The 19,751-nt window shown below is 37.5% G+C and overlaps 2 protein-coding genes across 4 annotated transcripts; both read left to right on the top strand.

The window, feature by feature from the left end:
• On the top strand, positions 1-1,040 carry si:dkey-51e6.1. Its single transcript, XM_062424187.1, has 3 exons — positions 1-242; positions 584-708; positions 820-1,040. The coding sequence occupies exons 1-3, from the start codon at positions 29-31 to the stop codon at positions 910-912; spliced, it is 432 nt and encodes a 143-aa protein (XP_062280171.1). The 5' UTR covers positions 1-28; the 3' UTR covers positions 913-1,040.
• Positions 1,041-1,157: 117 nt separating this feature from the next.
• Positions 1,158-19,557, top strand: firrm (fignl1 interacting regulator of recombination and mitosis). Of its 3 annotated transcripts, XM_062424186.1 has the most exons (26): positions 1,158-2,502; positions 3,969-4,054; positions 5,512-5,639; positions 6,104-6,144; positions 6,248-6,336; positions 6,547-6,651; positions 7,528-7,668; positions 7,893-8,055; positions 10,966-11,050; positions 11,209-11,347; positions 11,810-11,899; positions 12,010-12,074; positions 12,169-12,317; positions 13,106-13,235; positions 13,382-13,568; positions 14,256-14,338; positions 14,673-14,724; positions 14,907-14,996; positions 15,352-15,537; positions 16,625-16,744; positions 16,873-16,968; positions 17,049-17,162; positions 18,205-18,309; positions 18,410-18,490; positions 18,591-18,737; positions 19,189-19,557. In XM_062424186.1, the coding sequence occupies exons 3-26, from the start codon at positions 5,545-5,547 to the stop codon at positions 19,396-19,398; spliced, it is 2,763 nt and encodes a 920-aa protein (XP_062280170.1). In that variant the 5' UTR covers positions 1,158-2,502; positions 3,969-4,054; positions 5,512-5,544; the 3' UTR covers positions 19,399-19,557. The 3 variants fall into 3 exon arrangements, with proteins under 3 accessions (XP_062280170.1, XP_062280169.1, XP_062280168.1); XM_062424185.1 differs by lacking the exon at positions 1,158-2,502 and having other exon boundaries at positions 3,931-4,054; XM_062424184.1 differs by lacking the exons at positions 1,158-2,502; positions 3,969-4,054 and adding an exon at positions 5,193-5,352.
• Positions 19,558-19,751: the final 194 nt, after the last annotated feature.

The raw sequence follows: 19,751 nt of genomic DNA on the forward strand, positions 1-19,751 counted from the left end.
CTAAATAAGGCATTAGCATGAAAGCACCATGTTGTCTGTCGTCGGAAGACCTCTGAGCAGTTGGAGAGTCTCTGGTGCTTTGTGCAAAGCGACAGTCGCAATGGCAGACACCCTGGCTAAAATCCCAGATGTGGAGATTGATCCAGAGGGAACTTTTAAGTACATACTGGTCAGGGTGACAGTGAAAGATGGTGATGTTCATAAAGACATTGTCCGGGGAACAAAAAGTGCACAGTACCACAGTAAGTTCATGAAAGTAGTTTGCTGCTGAGGGTCAAGTGCGTCAGTTCAGCTCGAGATAACACGCACCTCAGATGATTATTATTACAGCAGCAGCATATGCCTGAATTGATCCATTAGCCTACATTGTTCTTAGAATGGAACCTGCATACATCCTGGCCAGAAGCAGTTTCTTTATAAGTAGGCAAACTCCAAAAAAAATTGGAGACAACAGCTTTAGAAGATGAAATGATGCCACAGTTGTTTTATAAATTGTGTGATTGCTGTGATCTGCCTTTGGTGTAACTAGTGAAACCACATTGTATTTTTTCCATTAATTGACATTTTTTTAAATTATTTTCAGATCATATTTTTGAAAAGGTCAGTCCAGCTATGGAGGCCTTGGGGATGGAGTGCAAATGCCTTGGTGGAGGGAAGTTAGAGCACAACAGCCAAGCGAAAAAACTAAGGGTGTTTGGAGAATCGACTGTGAGTTCATTTGATTGCACATGTTTTAATATGGATTACATACCAAAGTCTTTGCTTTACTGGAAAGTATTTTAATATGTGAATGTCTTTTGCTTTCTCTGTTATTTTCAGGGCTTCGGTAAAGCAGACCATTCTGTATCTGTAGAGAAGTTGAAGAGTGCCTTTGGTGACTATGAGGTCACCTGCAGTGATGACACAAAATAGAGCGTAGACCTGCATCTCATTTCAAATATCTGCTGAACTGTATTCATTTCAGTATGAACACCACTATTTAATGCTGTCACCCTTCTGTACAACTTGTATTTAATTCAATAACACCATTCTGAATTTCACTGCTTGCTTTTTTTTCTCTCTGACAGCACAAAAAAATGTACACATATTTGCAGATTTGATCATTGTCCGTCACCTAAAATTGAACAGATGATGTATTATCCACTTAAAATTACAATAACTTCTTTTTCACTTTCACCCAGAGGTTGATTCACTTCCTCAGAGCTGGAGGCCATGTGACAAGCGTAAAGTCCATACAGGAAGATGGGAGTCAGTTGATATCACAAACATATCCTGTTACTCTTAGGGAAAGTTTGGAGGAAGGGGGAAAAAAAGAGTGGCTTTGATATGGTATCACAGTTATAAGCTTACATTTCTGTGTAATGCTCAATAAACGTAATGTTTTACTAAATTCCCCAGTGCCTCACAATCATGCAGCATAGAATAAAAAACAGGAAGGTGGGTGGATGGAGTGATAAAATAGCCTGAAATTAGTCCTACTGTAATAATGACATGCTCTTTTTTTTTTTTTTTTAAAGATCTAATCCTTTGGTTAGTTTCCTTTCACTTTTATTTTCAGCTCTCAAGGCTTTTCACTTTCTTTAGCAGGCATAATGTTTACTGTTTAGCATCTACATGAAAACTTAAGGATTCACCATTATAACTCTTCAGGGCATTCAATAGTTGTCGACACACATTTTACTAAAAGCCAAACATGTCAACCCTGTGGGGGTGCTAAAAGAAAAGTCAGGAAATGACCAAAGTCAGGACAATATGTAAACAAAATTGAATGCCTTCCTTTCATGAAACATGTTAAGTGCAAGTTTGTTAACTGAAAAGCCCCTAATATTTTAGACAGTTTCATTACTATTATCATATACATTAATATAGAAATAAGAAACCGAAAGTTTTAATACGTGTTTTTAGCAAGTGATGATACCTGAGCTGCTCAGATGACTTTGAAGTGGAGAATGATTTGATGACTTCATAGAACGTTGATTTGTCTTTCATTTGGTTTTGTAAATCTTATCAACCACAAAATATTTCCTTTATTCCTGTGAGATTCCAGTATCCACTTTAATGGACCCCACATCCTTTTCACCAGGATTTCCCCACATGAGGTAGACTGTTTTTTTAACAGTTACATATACTGTAGCAATGGAGCCATTCCTTTCTTGCATTGTTTGTGACTCATCATATAACTGTTGAGTTACAGAGAGACCATTTAGCGGAAGAGTAGCATGCAACTCTGCCTGTTGAGTATATACAGAATTGGCTACTGTTGACATACTGAAGAGACCTCCGTTTACCTTGACCCTCATCAGCAAGCCAGCTTCAAAAAAAGAAATGGGTATCTTCCTCCCTTACATCCTAAATCCAGAGCCAGTTTCCTGTTAACTGATAACCTTTCTATTATCTGCTAACAGGGAGGTCAGAACAAGAGGGAGAAGTAACGGTGTCAGACTCCGCTGTCTTCTTGGAAAACACTTTCCAGTCAGGGCCTAATTAGTAATGTATTTTTGGGTGAGTTCAACTGAACTGTTACCAGTTTGTGGGAAAAATCTCTAATCTAAAAAAAATTAAATTATTTTATGAGCTTTTGGGGTGATAGATAAGATTGACTTTATGATCTGATTTCTCAAAAAAAAAATTCTTACATGTGTTCGGGAAATAATTGTATTAATCATATGTTTGTGTGATCACCTATGTATGTGTAATCATATAAACTGTGTGTGAAATCGATGTATGGAGGCTGAGTTCAGCTGTGTGTGAAGGCTTTGAGAGCAGATAAAAGGACTGTAAAAGGACATGCACCCAATAGAATAGAAACTTAATGAGCCACAGTTTGTTTTTTTGGAAAGGTCATGGACAGACATCTAAGACAAAGCTAAGGCAAAGAGCATGAACATAACGTGCAGATAGTTTTGATTAAACAGTATCAAACAGCGCATGAAAACAGCACGTACTCGTAACCACTGTAGCATTATTTTAACCAATATGGAGATCCTGACACTTATAATATAAGTTTATATTGTGTCAAAACTTGTCCTTGAAGGTTTCAACCTCTTGCTTATTTGACTGGCCATAGCTGAACACAGCCTTCCTTATCAAACCTTACCAAATAAGTTTTCTTGTGTTACCATCTCTTTGGTATAAAATAGATCCTGCAATGTAATTCAGGGCCTCTCATTGCTATAGTTTTTGTGTGGCCTGTACATGTACAATTTGTGTGATTCACTGAAGGCACTTTGACTGTAGTTAGTGTGTCTTAGTATTTTACCATGCTTCTCATGTTCTTTCTAGACCAGCTAATCTTTCAGCTTCTGCACACACCAAAAGCACACTGTAGAAGACAATAATGTAAAAACGACCAATAACATAATAATGGCCAATAACGTAATAAATGTGCCCGTTTTTGTATGTAATATGCCATTGACGCAATAGCTTGCCAATAACGAAATAAAAGCCCTGAACCAATAACGTAATAACTTTTGTATTACATTATTGGCTGGTTATTACATTATTGGCTGGTTATTACGTTATTGGTCTGGTTTAAAAAAATGTTGAGATGCATTTCCTAAACAAGAAGTTTGTCCCTCCCTGTAGTGACAGCACCTAACACTTCAAGGTTGCCGGGAAGCAAATGGTGTGATGGCTTACATCAGTGTTCAAGATCTTATCAGAGAAACAATAAAATACCAGACACTATAACTTCTTTGAGCAATCAGGTCTGAGCCAACAGAAATTCCAGACTCCCAAGCGAGAAATATAATAAAATCTAGTTTGAACAATACATATTAATTAATTCATAATTCATCTGATATAATCAATGTTGAACAATGCATACAAATCTGGATTTAATATTACATTATTTCAGAAGTTTACCTTTTTAATTCTTTTTCTGGCCATTTTGAAGCCCAGTATAGTATATATCACCAGCAGGTTTAACATAGGTCTGACCTATTCTGTTTTTGTTTTTTTAAATGCAGACAACATGACCAACAAGCTTTTGGGGGGTTTGACTGTATGAATCCACATCCAGATGTGTGACGGTTATCACTTCATGTCTACCAAGGTTATAGATTCATCATACTCACAACTTTTTATGTAATATTCTGACAGCACTGTTTCATATTGTGAATGTACCCTGCAACATAAGTATGGGTCATCTTCAGAGACCACCTTCACCCTAACACACTCCCTTCAGCTGGTGTAACACTAAATACAACATGAGGCATCACAGAACAGGAAGTAGCAACACAAAACACAAGCTGCTTACCATTTGCAATATGACTAATTACCAAACCCACAGCCCATCTGAAGTCATAGTTATTAGTAGTTATTATCATCATTATTATTATTATTGTTATTATCCAATGTTACATATTTGTTTGAGGCAAAATATTTGAACCTTTTCATTCAATAATGGGTGTGATCTTTCACAGCAATAACTTCAACCAAACGTTTCCGTAACTGTTTATCAGCCCTATACATCAGTTTGGAGGAATTTCATCCCATTCTTCCTTACAGAACAGTTTCAATTCAGGGATGTTGGTGGGCTTCTTGACATGAACTACTCCCTTCAGGTCCTTCCACGGTATTTCTAGAGGATTAAGGTCAAGACTATGGCTTGGCCATTCCAAAACATTAACTTTCTTCTGCTCTAACCATTCTTTGGTAGAGTGCAACCTTTCTGTTGAGCATCAGTTCACAGACAAATACCTTGACATTTTCCTGTGGAATCTGCTGGTACAACTTAAAACTCAAAGATCCATCAATGACTGCAAGTTGACCTGGTCCATCAAAGAAGGCTCAAACTATGATACTGTCACCACCATATTTCACAGATGGGATGAGGTTCTTATGTTGGAATGCAGTGTTTGCTCATTGCCAAAAAGAAAAAACACTTTTGTAAGGGTTGTTAAAGGTATTAGTGACAATAAAACGTCCCCCTTTTCACATTAAATGAAATATGTCTTATATTATGTACAGATTGGAAGTGTTTTTGAGGCTTCACTTCACCCATGATATGTAATGATCTTTTTAAAATATGTATTAATCTATTTCTATTTGACCTTACATTTGATCTCACGATGGCAGGTGTTTTTTTCAGCGCTGTGCAGTCGTTGAGCCCTGTGATTGGCCATACGCTTTACAGCCGAACGTTTTCAACCAATCAGAATCAGAGCAAAAGAGTAACGTCAGTCCCAACGTCACATCCGACTCAAACAACGGCGCGCTGAACACTGCTCAACTGTTTTCGTTACTTTTTAGTGTTTGTAGTTGAGAAAAGTGCAAATGTTAAGGTTGAGAGAAAATATTTGTTTGTGTCATTTTATACCACGAAACAGACGATAACGGCTCGTATTTATGGTAAGAAGCTGTGAGTTTTATTAACATATAAACACATTTAGTCTTAGCTGAACTTTGGCAAAGCGTCTCTTATCGAAACACTAAGCGAGTTTGAGAAAGCGTTTATATTTATCTGAGTAATCACTAGTGACTCATTTGATGTTAATGTCTTTTGGACAGTTGTGCTGACCTTCTCTGGCGCCTGCTGTCATCATGTCCCAGACTAACAGCTCTCTCCTGGATGAGGTGGTACAGTGGAATCAGGAAACCTGTCGCCAGGAGCTCAAGTCTGTCCTGCCAAAGCTTACCATATCCTCTCAAAACGTTACTGAAACCAACCCTGTGATTATTACACATGGGTACAGCAAACCCTTGAAATGTTCAAATTATTTGAAAAAGCATGGACAAAATATGACCATTTATAAATATCTATGAAATGGTATTTTTTAATGGGGCGGTGTCTGTTAATTGAATATGTCTGCAACTAATGATTCATTTTCTTATCTATTAATCTGTCTAAAGTTGATTAGATTTGAGTTGTTCTGTTAGTTAGCACTAATATTTCAACACAAATATTAGACATCAACGAAAATGTTCTAATCCACTCAAGATAATAAGTGTATTTCCATAGGTTTTCCTCTTGCTAATGATTATTACTGCTACTATCATTACAGTCTGGACATATGTGGCAAGTTAGCAAATGTTCTTCAATGTAACTTCATTACAGTAAAGGGATGTGCTGCAATGCTGTGGTTTTTCTTGACTGTTGGAACTCTTTGCATCATAAATCAGAGAGTTGGGATGATCATATACGTAAGTTTCTTTATTGCACAGTTTGTAATTACAATCTATTTTCTGCCTTTTGTACAATTTTTGATCTAACTATAAACTGTCTCAAAACATAACATTCCTGTAGGTATACTGAAGATAATCACAGACATGTTCCTCCCTCATATCGGTTTGTCCGAGCTGGAAGATGAGTGCTTCTCCAAGATCTTGCCAAAGGTAAACAGTGAATGTCAGTTGGCACTGTCGTCTGAAGGGGATATCGTTTCTTCAAATTGTTCATTTGCTGGAACTAGTATTATTATTATTTTTTTTTAATTAGGTCTGCTAAATCTTTGTCCTGTGAAGGACTTTTGTTTCTTGTAATTACTGCCTCATTGACATCTTGTGTGTTTGTGTGTCTTTGTGGTCTGTCACAAATGTCTGCAGGCAGTGACCATGTTTGACAACATGATGAAAGAAATCTTGGTTCAAGTTGGGGGACTGTCCAGTCAAAACACAGAACTGTGTGCTTTACTGAGGAACATTCTTCAGGTATTATTATCTCCACTAGGTTTGTGTGTGTGTGTGTGTGTGTGTGTGTGTGTGTGTGTGTGTGTGTGTGTGTGTGTGTGTGTCTGTGTGTGTGTGTGTGTGTGTGTGTGTGTGTGTGTGTGTGTGTGTGTGTGTGTGTGTGTATGTATGTGTGTGTTCGTCCGCCCGCAGCTATCTTCCATACTACTGAACCGGTCAGCTTTATGTTTTTTGTGCACATTTGATTGTATGCTCAAGGACCTCTCTATTGCTGTGATCCACAATTTAAAAAAAAACTAAAAAACACCATTCCTTATGAGCCTATCATAAAGCTCAGATTTTCATCTTTTTCAGTGGTCCTCACCATTTTACGATATGTGTTACCACATAGCAAAAGGAATCTTTGGCAATCAGCTAGGCTAAAAAATTATTATTGCTGTTGTTACATTGCAATGCTGTGTATTTCAAATTGATACAATTAGTAATTTATCTTTTTATTCTGTGTATGATATATATATTTGTATACCCTCATCGGCCACTGCATAAGGTAAACCTGTGCAATCTGATGCCAATAAACAGCTCTGCCATAAATTCTAATTTTATGAAACTTACACATTTTCATTTGTATTGACATTGTCAGAGAGGTGATAATTCTACTTAAAGTTTATTATTGAGGTTGTAGTGGGTGGTGGTGTAGTGGGGTGCATTATATTGAAAAGTGTTCATAATATTTTGTCTACTTTATTCACATACATGAAGGGGGCAAAATATTAGGAACCCTGAGTACATATGTGTATATTTGTGTGTATATAATATATATATTAGTAAAGCATAGTAATACTGTTCTCATTCCATTCTCACAAGATCTTTTTGACAAGATCTCATTGTGTGTTTCAGTCAATGATGCAGATAATTGATGCACTATCCTCTTGTGTGCGTCACGTTGGCACATTTGAGGAGACCCCTGAACTGGTTGCAATCCGCTCCTTACCAACTTGTATCCTGAAAGTCTTGAGGGATACATTTCTGCACTGCAAGGTCAGTCTGCTCAGGTTGCCAGTGGCTGTGACGAGTGCATTTTAACTATGGATTGCATGTTTTTATGTAATACAGTATGCTTCATCCTTAATTGTACTGTGCAGTAATACATTAAATTATTGCTAAATATTTTGATAGTATTGATAGATAACAAAATCTGGATGTTTTGTTGGAAATGTATAAAAAATGAAAAAGTTTAAACATATTGTACTTGTTGTCTGCAGGAGAGTGAGGTGGTGTACTGTGGCCGTCTGTCCCTGGTGGCTGACCTGCTGCAGGGACTCTTTAAGGAGGCCTACTCCCTCCAGAAGGGCCTGTTGGAGCTGCTGGACAGGATCTCTCTGGACAGCAGTGCCTCAGAGGAGGAGATCTCTGATGTTGTTACAGGTGTGTGTTTACAGTGTGTGTGTTGTGCATTCGCCTGGTTTCAGCTGACATGCTCTTTGTTATTTAAGTTTAAGTAACACAGAACATATGTGGGTCACACACCCAGTAAAATGGATTTAAGAGGAATTTAAAGCACATACAGTGCCTTTTTAAATGTGTGAACCCCTTTGCTCTATTTCTGCATATACTGTAAAAACGGTCTAAAAGTCGCAGTCTATTTTGGGGGATGTCATGTGGGTAAAAACGCTTTTTTATTAAGGGCTGGTTTATTTGAATGCACCTTTAAATATTCATTTATAAACACATGTTTATATTCCAAAAAATTTTCAATTTACTATTATATCTGAAACAGTGTGTCAGGTTAATGGTTAATTGTAATGATTTGCTTAACTGAACTGGACCGGTATATTAACTCTGACTGGGTTCAGATTAGGCTATTTGTTTCAATTAAACCTTTTTAAAAAAACACGATAACTTTACATATTTGATACAATGTGTAGCTGTATGCTATAGTTATTGTTCTTACTGTGGACAGCCTTTTATCCAAATTGGGTTTAAGGTGCGTCTTATACACCGGTTTTTACGGTATATGACCTTAATCAGGATCAAATTTCTAAAACTAGAAAAAAGACAAAAAAAACCTTCAATTTGTTCTTTTATTTATTGAGGAAAATGATCCAATGTTACATATTTGTACATGGAATATTTATGTGAACCTCTAGGATTATCAGTTCATTTGAAGGGCAAACTGGAGTTGAGTGTTTCAATCACTGGATCACAATCAGATTTGAGTCATGGAGGCCTGCCTTGTTTAAAAAGAGAAATCTAAGACTTCTCTATCAGTGTCTGAGCTTCACAACACATGTTTGAGGAAGTGTGTCATTGAGATTTCTTAGGACCTTAGAAGAAGAGTTGATGATACTAACTAGCCTGGAACCATTTTGAAAGAGTTTGGACTCCAAAAGTAGATTTGCAGACAGATTGAGGCTAGGCGTATGATAGTGTGGGAGGCCACAAGGGACCCTGGGGTAATGCCTTTTTTGCATTTGCATGCAGTGTCTAATTTTAATGTTCATGAGTCCACTATCAGGAGAACTTTGAACATCAATGGTGTGCATGGCAGAGTTGGAAGTAAAAAAGCTTTTTCTCTTCAAAAAGAACAGCTGCCATATACGGTTTGCTCAACACCACATGAATAAGCCAGAATGTGAGTGGAAAAATGTTCAGTGGAAGGATGAAACCAAACTTTTATGCTTGAATGAGAAGTGTTTTTTCTTTTTGGCGATGAGCAAACACTGCATTCCAACATAAGAACCTCATCCCATCTGTGAAATATGGTGGTGACAGTATCATAGTTTGAGCCTTCTTTGATGGACCAGGATAATTTGCAGTCATTGATGGATCTTTGAGTTTTAAGTTGTACCAGCAGATTCCACGGGAAAATGTTAAGGTATTTGTCTGTGAACTGATGCTCAACAGAAAGGTTGTACTCTACCAAAGAATGGTTAGAGCAGAAGAAAGTTAATGTTTTGGAACGGCCGAGCCATAGTCTTGACCTTAATCCTCTAGAAATACCGTGGAAGGACCTGAAGGGAGTAGTTCATGTCAAGAAGCCCACCAACATCCCTGAATTGAAACTGTTCTGTAAGGAAGAATGGGCTGAAATTCCTCCAAACTGATGTATAGGGCTGATAAACAGTTACGGGAAACGTTTGATTGAAGTTATTGCTGTGAAAAATCACACCTGTAATTGAATGAAAAGGTTCAAATACTTTTGCCTCAAACAAATATGTAACATTGGATAATAACAATAATAATAATAATGATGATAATAACTATGACTTCAGATGGGCTGTGGGTTTGGTAATTAGTCATATTGCAAATGGTAAGCAGCTTGTGTTTTGTGTTGCTACTTCCTGTTCTGTGATGCCTCATGTTGTATTTAGTGTTACACCAGCTGAAGGGAGTGTGTTAGGGTGAAGGTGGTCTCTTAAGATGACCCATACTTATGTTGCAGGGTACATTCACAATATGAAACAGTGCTGTCAGAATATTACATAAAAAGTTGTGAGTATGATGAATCTATTACCTTGGTAGACATGAAGTGATAACCGTCACACATCTGGATGTGGATTCATACAGTCAAACCCCCCAAAAGCTTGTTGGTCATGTTGTCTGCAATTAAAAAAACAAAAACAGAATAGGTCAGACCTATGTTACACCTGCTGGTGATATATACTATACTGGGCTTCAAAATGGCCAGAAAAAGAATTAAAAAGGTAAACTTCTGAAATAATGTAATATTAAATCCAGATTTGTATGCATTGTTCAACATTGATTATATCAGATGAATTATGAATTAATTAATATGTATTGTTCAAACTAGATTTTATTATATTTCTCGCTTGGGAGTCTGGAATTTCTGTCTCAGACCTGATTGCTCGAAAAAGTTATAGTGTCTGGTATTTTATTGTTTCTCTGATAAGATCTTGAACACTGACGTAAGCCATCACGCCATTTGCAGCCGATTTGCTTCCCGGCAACCTTGAGGTGTTAGGTGCTGTCACTACAGGAAGGGACAAACTTCTTGTTTAGGAACTGCATCTCAACATTGATGCTATCTCTTTTCAGATATAGTATTGTAGCACTGCTTGCAGTGTGCTTGCATTTGGAAATAAATAACAAAATGTACTGTAAGTGTGACAGTTTCCCGTAATGCTGAGTCGGGCTGATCCCCCTGCCATGCAGTGCTGGTAGTTATGTTACAATGAATAATTCTATAATTCGTATAATTAATAATAGATTTCTTTTTTGTATTGCTTTTATATATTTATATATATATATATACACATTCTGCATATGTGTGTATGTATATATTCTTTTTTTAATTATTTTTTTTATCTTCGTCAGTAATTCATAGCCTCCTGGATATCTGCTCCGTCATCTCTAAGCTGGACATGGCACTGCATGCAAACACATGGAAATTCCTCGTCAAGTTAGTACCACAACACTCACATTGATATTTTTTATTAATGTCATATTGCCTGTCATATTAAATAAGTTCATTTGTTTAAAGTGTTTGGTAGGTTACATTTCATAGTTGATGAAATTGGTTACTGATGACTTATTCCAAACATTCATTACTCTGTTCAGACAGAGTCTGAAGTACCAGTCATTGGTGGAGGAACATCTGCATCACGGTGACATCAGCAGCAGCCTGTGTGACAACCTGCTGGTTTCCTTCAACAACAGTGTGGAGCTGGCTGAACAAATTAAACATGCTGATCTGCAGGTAGGAAAGCTATGTGCATGCTTGGCATTCCTTAACAAACACTTGGTAATAAAAAACAAAACAACAACTTGTCAGCAGCTTCACAGGTTTAGCAGTACTAAACTTGCATTTCTTTGATATCTTTGTTGAGTTTTACTTTGCTGTGAACTGTATCATATTTATTTATTTATTTTTTAGTGTTTCCTTTAGCAGTTATATAACAGTATGTCAATTGTAAATGAAGGAACCTAACTACAATGCAATGTATTTGTCTTCACTGAGCTGATAAACAACCTGAGCCACCACTGTGGTGCATTTTTCTGTGTCAGTTATTCTTTACTGTACCCTAAATGATCAGTATTTCCTGTGTTCTACCCTTTTGTTCATAGACATAAGTGAAATTTGTGTTTTTAATCAAAGGGTCAATAGTACATTTGATCTTTGTCACCTTTTTGTTTTCATACTATTGTGTTCTTTTTATAGGAGGCAACACAAATCCCAGAACACAAACTATTCCAGAAAACTGCAAAGATGTGCAGATTTTTTGCCAACACTCTGGTTCATTACATAAAGGTACTGAAAAAGTGGGTCTTGCAACCCTCCTCACTCTATTCCACTTTAAAGTCTCTGCTCCATGACATAGCAGTGAAACTTACATCCCATCATATACCTCCTTTTAACAGGAATTCAGATGTTTTCTGACAAAGTACTGTAGCTGCTTTCATCAACTCTACCTTCAGGTCATCAGGTACATGTGGTTTGGTTTTAAAAAGCAAATCTAGATCAAATCTTATCCTTTGTGTCGGCAATATTGAACACTCTGCGACCGTGATGTCTTTTAGTAAATTCCCTCCCAGCTTGTGTGCTCCAACGCTGCCCTCGACTCTGTCCGACGAGCTGAACATGGCGGCTCTGGTTCCCATGGATGCACTTCTGTTGCAGCTGTTGCCTTTAAGGCCTTTTGCTGAAGTTGTTCTCCAGAAGGACCTGCGTGAGTTTGACACTTCTTCAGTTTTCCCTTTTTTCCACATATTGTTGCAGAGTTAATAAAGGATTTCCTGTTTCCCTTTGTGATAGAAACATTGTTTATAATTTATTGTAAGTTGTACTATGTAATATCTGCCTCAGGACTACAGATGAAAATGTTAATTTTGATTATGTCTGGCAAATTTAATCACAGTAAGGCATATGTATGTCAAGTGATTTGACATTTTCAACTATGCTATACAACTTAGGGTATTGGCCAAAACCAACTGCTGATCTGATGCCAGTGATCTCTTTTCTTTTTCCTAACCTAAACATCTCTAAGAACTAACGAGGATCACATTCTTCTGTGTAAAGTAACATGAGGCCTGAACTGCATCTCATAACTGAAATATAAGTGGAGATATGTGTTCTGTTTTATGCCTGTGGAAATGTAAATTTTGTTCTTGAAGCTTTAGTGACTATGAATCATGTTTCAGTGATACTTGATAAAGTAAGATCAGCAATAACACTGATACCAGACAAACCACATCACAAATACTCTAGAGTTAGCAGTTTGGGCTCATATCCCAAAATGTCCTCCCATACACAAGTCGAGGGCTCTTGAGGATACATAGTTGCTGATTCCAGTCTTTTACTGCAAAAACATATAATGCACCGAAGACTGACATCTTTTTCAACATCTTCAGGAAAATGTTGTATGTTCTTACTCAAAAGAAGAATACTGTTTCTATCTGTTGACTGATAGTTTTGCAACATACAATCCCAGACTGACCGTTGTGTTTCTGTTCACAGGGTTAAAACCTGAGCATGTGCTTCCTCAGTGCCTTTTGCTAGTGAACGTGCTGAGTCAGCTTGCCTCACAACCAGAAGAGGTGCTTCAGCTTTGGTACACCGGCAGCAAATTCTCAGAAGAGACACCCAGGTAGTAAAAGGGTCATCAACTGAAATATTTTTCAATTTCAATTACACGTTTGAAGCTGACAGGAGCATTACATCAACTGTAGTAACATTCTTTTCTCATCATGACTAAAATGCTTTTTAGCATCTTTTAATACTTTCTATTTCCAGGCTTCCTCTCTACCAGGCCATGTTCACGAGTTTCCGGCATTGTTATACTGAGCGGAAAGTGCCAGTGTTGCTGCCAGGAGTGATGATGAAGGGTCAGGCCCAGGTCCAGGTGACTTTGCACCACCACATCTGCGTGCAACTCTGTGCCAGTGTGGCTGCACTTCCTCCAGTGTACTTCCCCGTGCTGGTGAGCTCTACACACAGCGCAATGTGTCTTTCATCAAATTTTTAATTGACTTTCACTGGAACTTTATCCGCCTTCAGACTTCTCTGTAAATGGATGCTTGCAATAAGTTTGACTTAATCACTTTGTGACTTACTTTACCAATGATAAATGGTGTTTTTTTTGTGTTGTTGTTTTTTTTTGATCAAAGGTACTTTACAAGCCAGACTGATGTGCTGGCAGTAGATATTATTGGGTAATATTGGCTTATCACAGATATAGTATTTCAATATTGGTCTTACTTTTCAAAGATTCTGTCAACTTGAATAAAAAAAAAAAAAGTTTCTTGACTGGAAAAATAATAATAACCAAATTTTAGGGTTCCTATTTGTCATGTATTGTGCTAAGAACAAATATTGGCCAATATATGGTGTTTAGATTCCTTTTTTTGCCTTTTAATTTCACAATTGGCTGAAAAAACCTGTATTTAGTTTGGCTCTAGTTGAAAGTCTACATCTGGATCTCATCACATTTGATCATTGTTTGTGTCTAGTTTTACCCTTCATTCAATACAAAGTCTTCTTTCACTTTCATTCTTACTGGTTTAGTTTAAACCTTTGAAACTTTGTTTTTTCTGTGTCGCTGGTTTATGCCCCAGACTTCCCTCCTGCTGTTACTAAACCTCCCCGCTACTTTATCTCTTCTCCTCAGGAGTGTTGTTTGGCTGATGCTGTACTGCAGGCTGACACACAGACAGCTTTACTGGCAACAGATGTGTGGTGCTTTACAGCACGGTGAGAATGAGGAGTAATGGTGGAGTTTCCCTCAATAGAATAGGGGTTTTACTTTAATAGAATAAGCATTCACTATTTTCATTTTTAATGCCATGGTTTACAGATGTATTCACATATATTATTTGCATTAAAAATGTGTACCGTGCATCTGCATTTTGATGAGGCATCTCTATTTGAAACATTTTCCTGTAACCTGTCAATTGTTGTGGCGCTCAGTATGTCATACTTATACCATAAACCTTAGATTAGAAGTACTTTTAGACACATAACTAATTAAATAAGTTTTTCTTTACTGTATTGAAGCCACTGCTGATTTTGTCATCTCTGTTTACAGGTATGGAACAGCAGAACTTTGTCTACATCATGTCCTCCTCATTGCTAAGCTGGTGTGTATAGACAAGGAGAATAATTTAATACAAAAACCATCAACACAATGTTTGTCAGGAGGTCCCAACTTCCATCATTTTCTCTATCCTTATGTACTGGTGATTTTACTCCTCCTGAGCCTTCACACTGACACTGACACTGTCCCTCATCTCCTCTCTTGCTTCTCCCGCTCCTCCTTCAGGTGAAATCTTGCGCCACAGAGTGTTACCAGTTGTCCCACTTGGGCATGCTGCTCAGACGTATGGTTTTCCTTATGACGCCGAATCACCAGGTTAGAAATCACACAAAAATGTTCATGAACTCATCGCTAGAGTGTCTACACATTTTTTATATATCCAACAGTTTTGGGTCAAAATTGACCCAAAAGCAGCAGTTAAGCAGATATTTATTAACATTGGAAAGGCCAAATAAAATGTAAACTAAAGAAAGCTCAATAGAAATTATGTGGAAACAGCCAAACAAACTAATTCATTAGGAATATTATAAGCATGATATTATAATATTATAAATCCTTAAGAAACTATTTGTTTACATTGAAAGCTCTCAGGGTCCTTGTTTCTGGTTTTGGTTGATGCTTGTTGATTGTATCTGTTAAATTATGTTAAGTGTTTTGGGGTTTTTTCCAGATGGAGTTGGTGGAGCGTTTCCCCCCATCTGAGTTGGAAAACCTTCCCGTGTGGCGTCATGTCCTCTTCAGAGCTCTTTCACATGATGTCCTTCGCCGTGTAGAGAGTGACATTATTGCCCTTTCTCAAAGAGTTCTGACCGACTGGCAGAGCGGAGGATACAAACTAGGCCAAGTGGACAAAGTGGTGAGGATGACTTCTGACCCCAAGTAATCTGTAATAGTCGGCAGTTCTTACCTCCACCTTGTATACATGAGCATTGACTTTGTGCGTGCTTTGAACTCTAAACTGACGCCGTGATTGGGCAAAGACAAAAAACAGCATTTCCTAAGAGAGGAAATGGAAATGGGCTCATTCTCATTCATGTTAACTCTACATAGACGTTTTCTTTTTTGTTTATTTTACATTTGGGTAAATGCCATTAATGTGAATTTACACACAATACAACCCCTAAAGATAACAAGGAAAATGTAGTGACTGTGATCTGGAGTACATGAAGAGAAAGAAAGGTGTATGAATATCAAGTGCAAGGCTGCAGCGCAAGTCCTTGTGCACTAAGACAATGATGACAAATTATCACTTCAAGTGATGTTAAGAGTAAGATAAGCTTGTTGCCTTGGCAAGGAACAGATGATACAGATAAGATTATTGTGACCTCACTCTTTTTTTGCCTTTGACCTCTAAGTGCTTTTTGAAGTGAGATCTAAAATTTGCTCACATAGTATTGCTGCTGTTAAACAGCTTTTTTGACCCTTTGATGTAACATGGATGTTCTGATTATCTCATAGCTTTTATACCGTAAAGGCATAATATGGGTTTTATTTAATGCACTAAATCTTGTGTCTTTTTTATGATTTGTCACTTTGCAGGCAGATTTAAACTAAAACTACCAGATGCATGAGGTTTGATATAACACAATACCCGTTTTGCACTTCATGCAGGATTAAAAAAAAACTTCATTGGCAAAAACAGTATGACTAAAATTAAGAGTGAATTTAGTATTCACTCTTAATTTTTATCTACAGAGGGTTCTGATCATTTAAGTTCACATTTTTATGACACATAGATGTCCTTTCATTAACCTTTCTATAATTCTTAAAATAATTTTTATAAAAACAACCCTCTCTTCTTCAGAAAAGCATATCTTCCGCTTCAGGGTGGTGTATTTCACGGTCATACTGGCCAACTGCTATTAAATCCAGCCAAGACGACAATGCCAGGAAAAAGAAAATATGCACAGATTTTATATTTACAAAGCCCATCCTGTTTCCAGAACGTGATACTGTTTGCCCTCTTAATGGTCGTTCAAGGGCAATCATCTCCTGAGGAGCAGTGCAAGTTATCTGCAAAAAGAATAGTAACACAGCTCTGGTTACGAATGAGTCCAGATCAGGTGAGATCCACACGCGCACACGCACACGCACACACACACACACACACACACACACACACACACACACACACACACACACACACACACACAAAGTGTGAATGCATGACTGTGTAACCTGCTGCCTTCAGGTACAGACCCACCCTGAGCTCCAGTGTACTCTGCAGCTGCTCCTGTCTATATCAGCTATTTTGGTGAAAAACATTGAACCCCAAGTCATTTGTCAGGTATGCTGTTAGTTTCACAGTTCACAATAAATACACAAAGAATGTAGAATACCTTTGTTGACTGTTGTTGTGTGTCCCAGGCTCTGTTGTGTGTAGATGCTCTGGTGTCTCGGAAGTGTGCAGATCAGCTGCTGCTGGCAGCTCTGGAGTTCCTTGCATCGCTGGGGAAGATCTTAGTCCCTCCTGACAGCCAGGTACCTAAACCAAATCAAACAATCACTATTTTTTACTTTATTAGCCTCTTGCACTACTGACTAATGGCTTATTAAGGGAAATTGTTAACTGATTCACTCACTAGAAATCGCTCTCAAGGTCTTTGACCCACAAGTGAGTAAAAAAACCTAAACATTGTGTGTGGGGAAAAAAAGGGATTTAAGATGTCATTTGAAATTTTGATTGTGAGATATTTATATGTTTAAAGTAACTAAAAGGAATTTTTAACTGATCATGAAACGGCTTCCATGTGATCTACATAAGCAAATAAGACCGTTTTCATGTAGTTATTCCGATTGTCTGCCACACGATTGGATTCCCTGTAAAAGCAGATGAAACAAATTGTCACGCAGAGCGGAAGAGCATATGTTTATATTTCAGCAATTTAGCTTGAAGGAGTACAAACACATAACTAGGTCAAGGGGAGCTCAGCAAATTTCATTGTACGACTATGTGCAAAGGCAATAAAGGCATTCTCCTTTGTTTCTCTTTGTTTGAAAGTTAGACTTCTTGTCAGCTTCCTTACTCATTAGTTATTAATCTTACACAGCCACAAACACACACTACCTCTTCACTATGCATCCTGCAACCAGCTGTGTATAAAAAAAGTCTTTCTTTCACTTACACACACTACCCAAGATGGTGGTGCTCATGGGAAATAGTTTTCATTTTACTACTTTTCTCCACAGGTTGGCAAAATCAACACAAAATGAAAGTTCCTTGAAGTAACTTTAATAAAATTACAAAAACATTTTTTTCTTCCTCTTCATAGAATTTTCTTTTTTTTTTTGTTGTTGTCACATATGCAGTGTAAATCATTACTTTGGGTATTTGCAATGCCTGATGTGCATGTCTTCTTTTTTTTTTTTTTTTTTTACATTTTATAAACTAAATGAATATAAATGGAATTATCAGTTATAGTCATTACTTGCAGCTGTAATGTTTTCATTGGATTCTGAAGTGAACAGTAAAAACATAATATCTATTTTCCTTCTTATTCACACCAACTGTTTGTGTCCACAGAGTCAAATTTTGCCAAGTTTGAGCAGCCTGTTTGGAGTTCTGCTGGCTGAGAGGTCCTGGCTGCTACATCAGCACACCCTGGAGGCATTTTCTCATTTTGCAGAGGTGCGTCAAGAACTTCATAGATATTGCTAATGTTACCCATGTAGTCCTGTTGATGTTGATGTATTAACAAAACCTGGAATGTCTCATTTCGGTATTAAAGATTACAAACCACGAAGAAGTAATTTCCCAGAGTTTGTGTGTAGAGGAAACCAAGAACAAGGTGGTGAATTATCTTAGCAAGGTAAGAAACATCAACACATCTAAATGAAGGTTTACCAAAGATAAAACTGACACTGAACATTGAAGGTGTCCTGTCTTTTTTTTGGTGGGGGGGTTTGTAGACTGTGAATGCACAGGAAGATGTAGAGTCACGGCTCGAGAGGCTAAAGCTGGAGACTCCAGTTATTGAGCAACACAATGAAAGGCTGGAAAACAGCAAAGTAAATGTTTCCAACGTATTGGCTGCAGAAGCGGTTGCTAATTTGGAGGTGAGTGGCATCATTGAAATAACTTACATCCTCATTCACAGGCTTTCTGAATATGCACTGTTATGTACAGCTGTATTCAAACCCACATGAGCAGGAATCATGGATGACAATTATATTTTTATTTATTTGATAGTTTATGGACAGTGAATAAACCACTGATTTGTTGGTTGGAGCTACACTTCTTTGCCCAAATATGCTGTAATTATGTTAAATAGTATTTCCCTAAACTTTGTCTTAACTTCTCCTGACAATATCAACAGTTCTATTAAGTATAGTGTATTCATTCAGGAAAATACTACATCTATCACATCCCTTTTCTCCTTCTCAGCAAGTCAAATTTTTGTTTGTACAAGAAATGTCTCATAATGTGAAAAACAATCACGGTTGTAAGCAAGAATTTAATTCATGAAAAGATGGATATTTTTTCTCCGTTATTATTCCTCCTCCTCAGCCCTCCCCTAAGAGAGCCCGGCAGGAGACTAGTGCAGAGGAGGAGTACAGCCGCTACATCCAGACAGCAGAGTGCGCTTTGAAAGCCCTTCAGGCGCTCACTGAGGGCAAAGCCAAAACTACTGAACCACCTCCACAGTGGCTGGAATCCAGACTGCAGGAGCTTCAGACCCTCATAACCCACATCAGAGAAGCCAGTCAAACATCCTAACCTTTGTTTTCTAACCAAGATTATTTGTTTTCTATGTAGAAAAACTATTTAATCGCAGTCTGGGTCTGTGAAAGTATGCATACCCTTTGTTGCTGCTGAGAGTAGTTCCTCTTCACGTTTTAAAATTATTGTCAGTTTTGATTGATGTTTAATAAAAAAGTTTTGAATACAAAGTCACGTGTATTTTGTTTTAATTGAACAGGAAGTAATTGGGCGTATTGGCATCAACAGATTGATGTATTTGGCACTGTAATTAAGTAGATGCTTTTGTTTGCTTGTCTGGTTGAAAAAAATCCAGTGATTACTTTCTGTCTGTAGCCTCAAACAACTGCAGTTACCTCAGAGCAGAACTA

Source organism: Scomber scombrus, chromosome 8 (genome assembly GCF_963691925.1).
Source record: "Scomber scombrus chromosome 8, fScoSco1.1, whole genome shotgun sequence".
Taxonomy (NCBI): domain Eukaryota; kingdom Metazoa; phylum Chordata; class Actinopteri; order Scombriformes; family Scombridae; genus Scomber; species Scomber scombrus.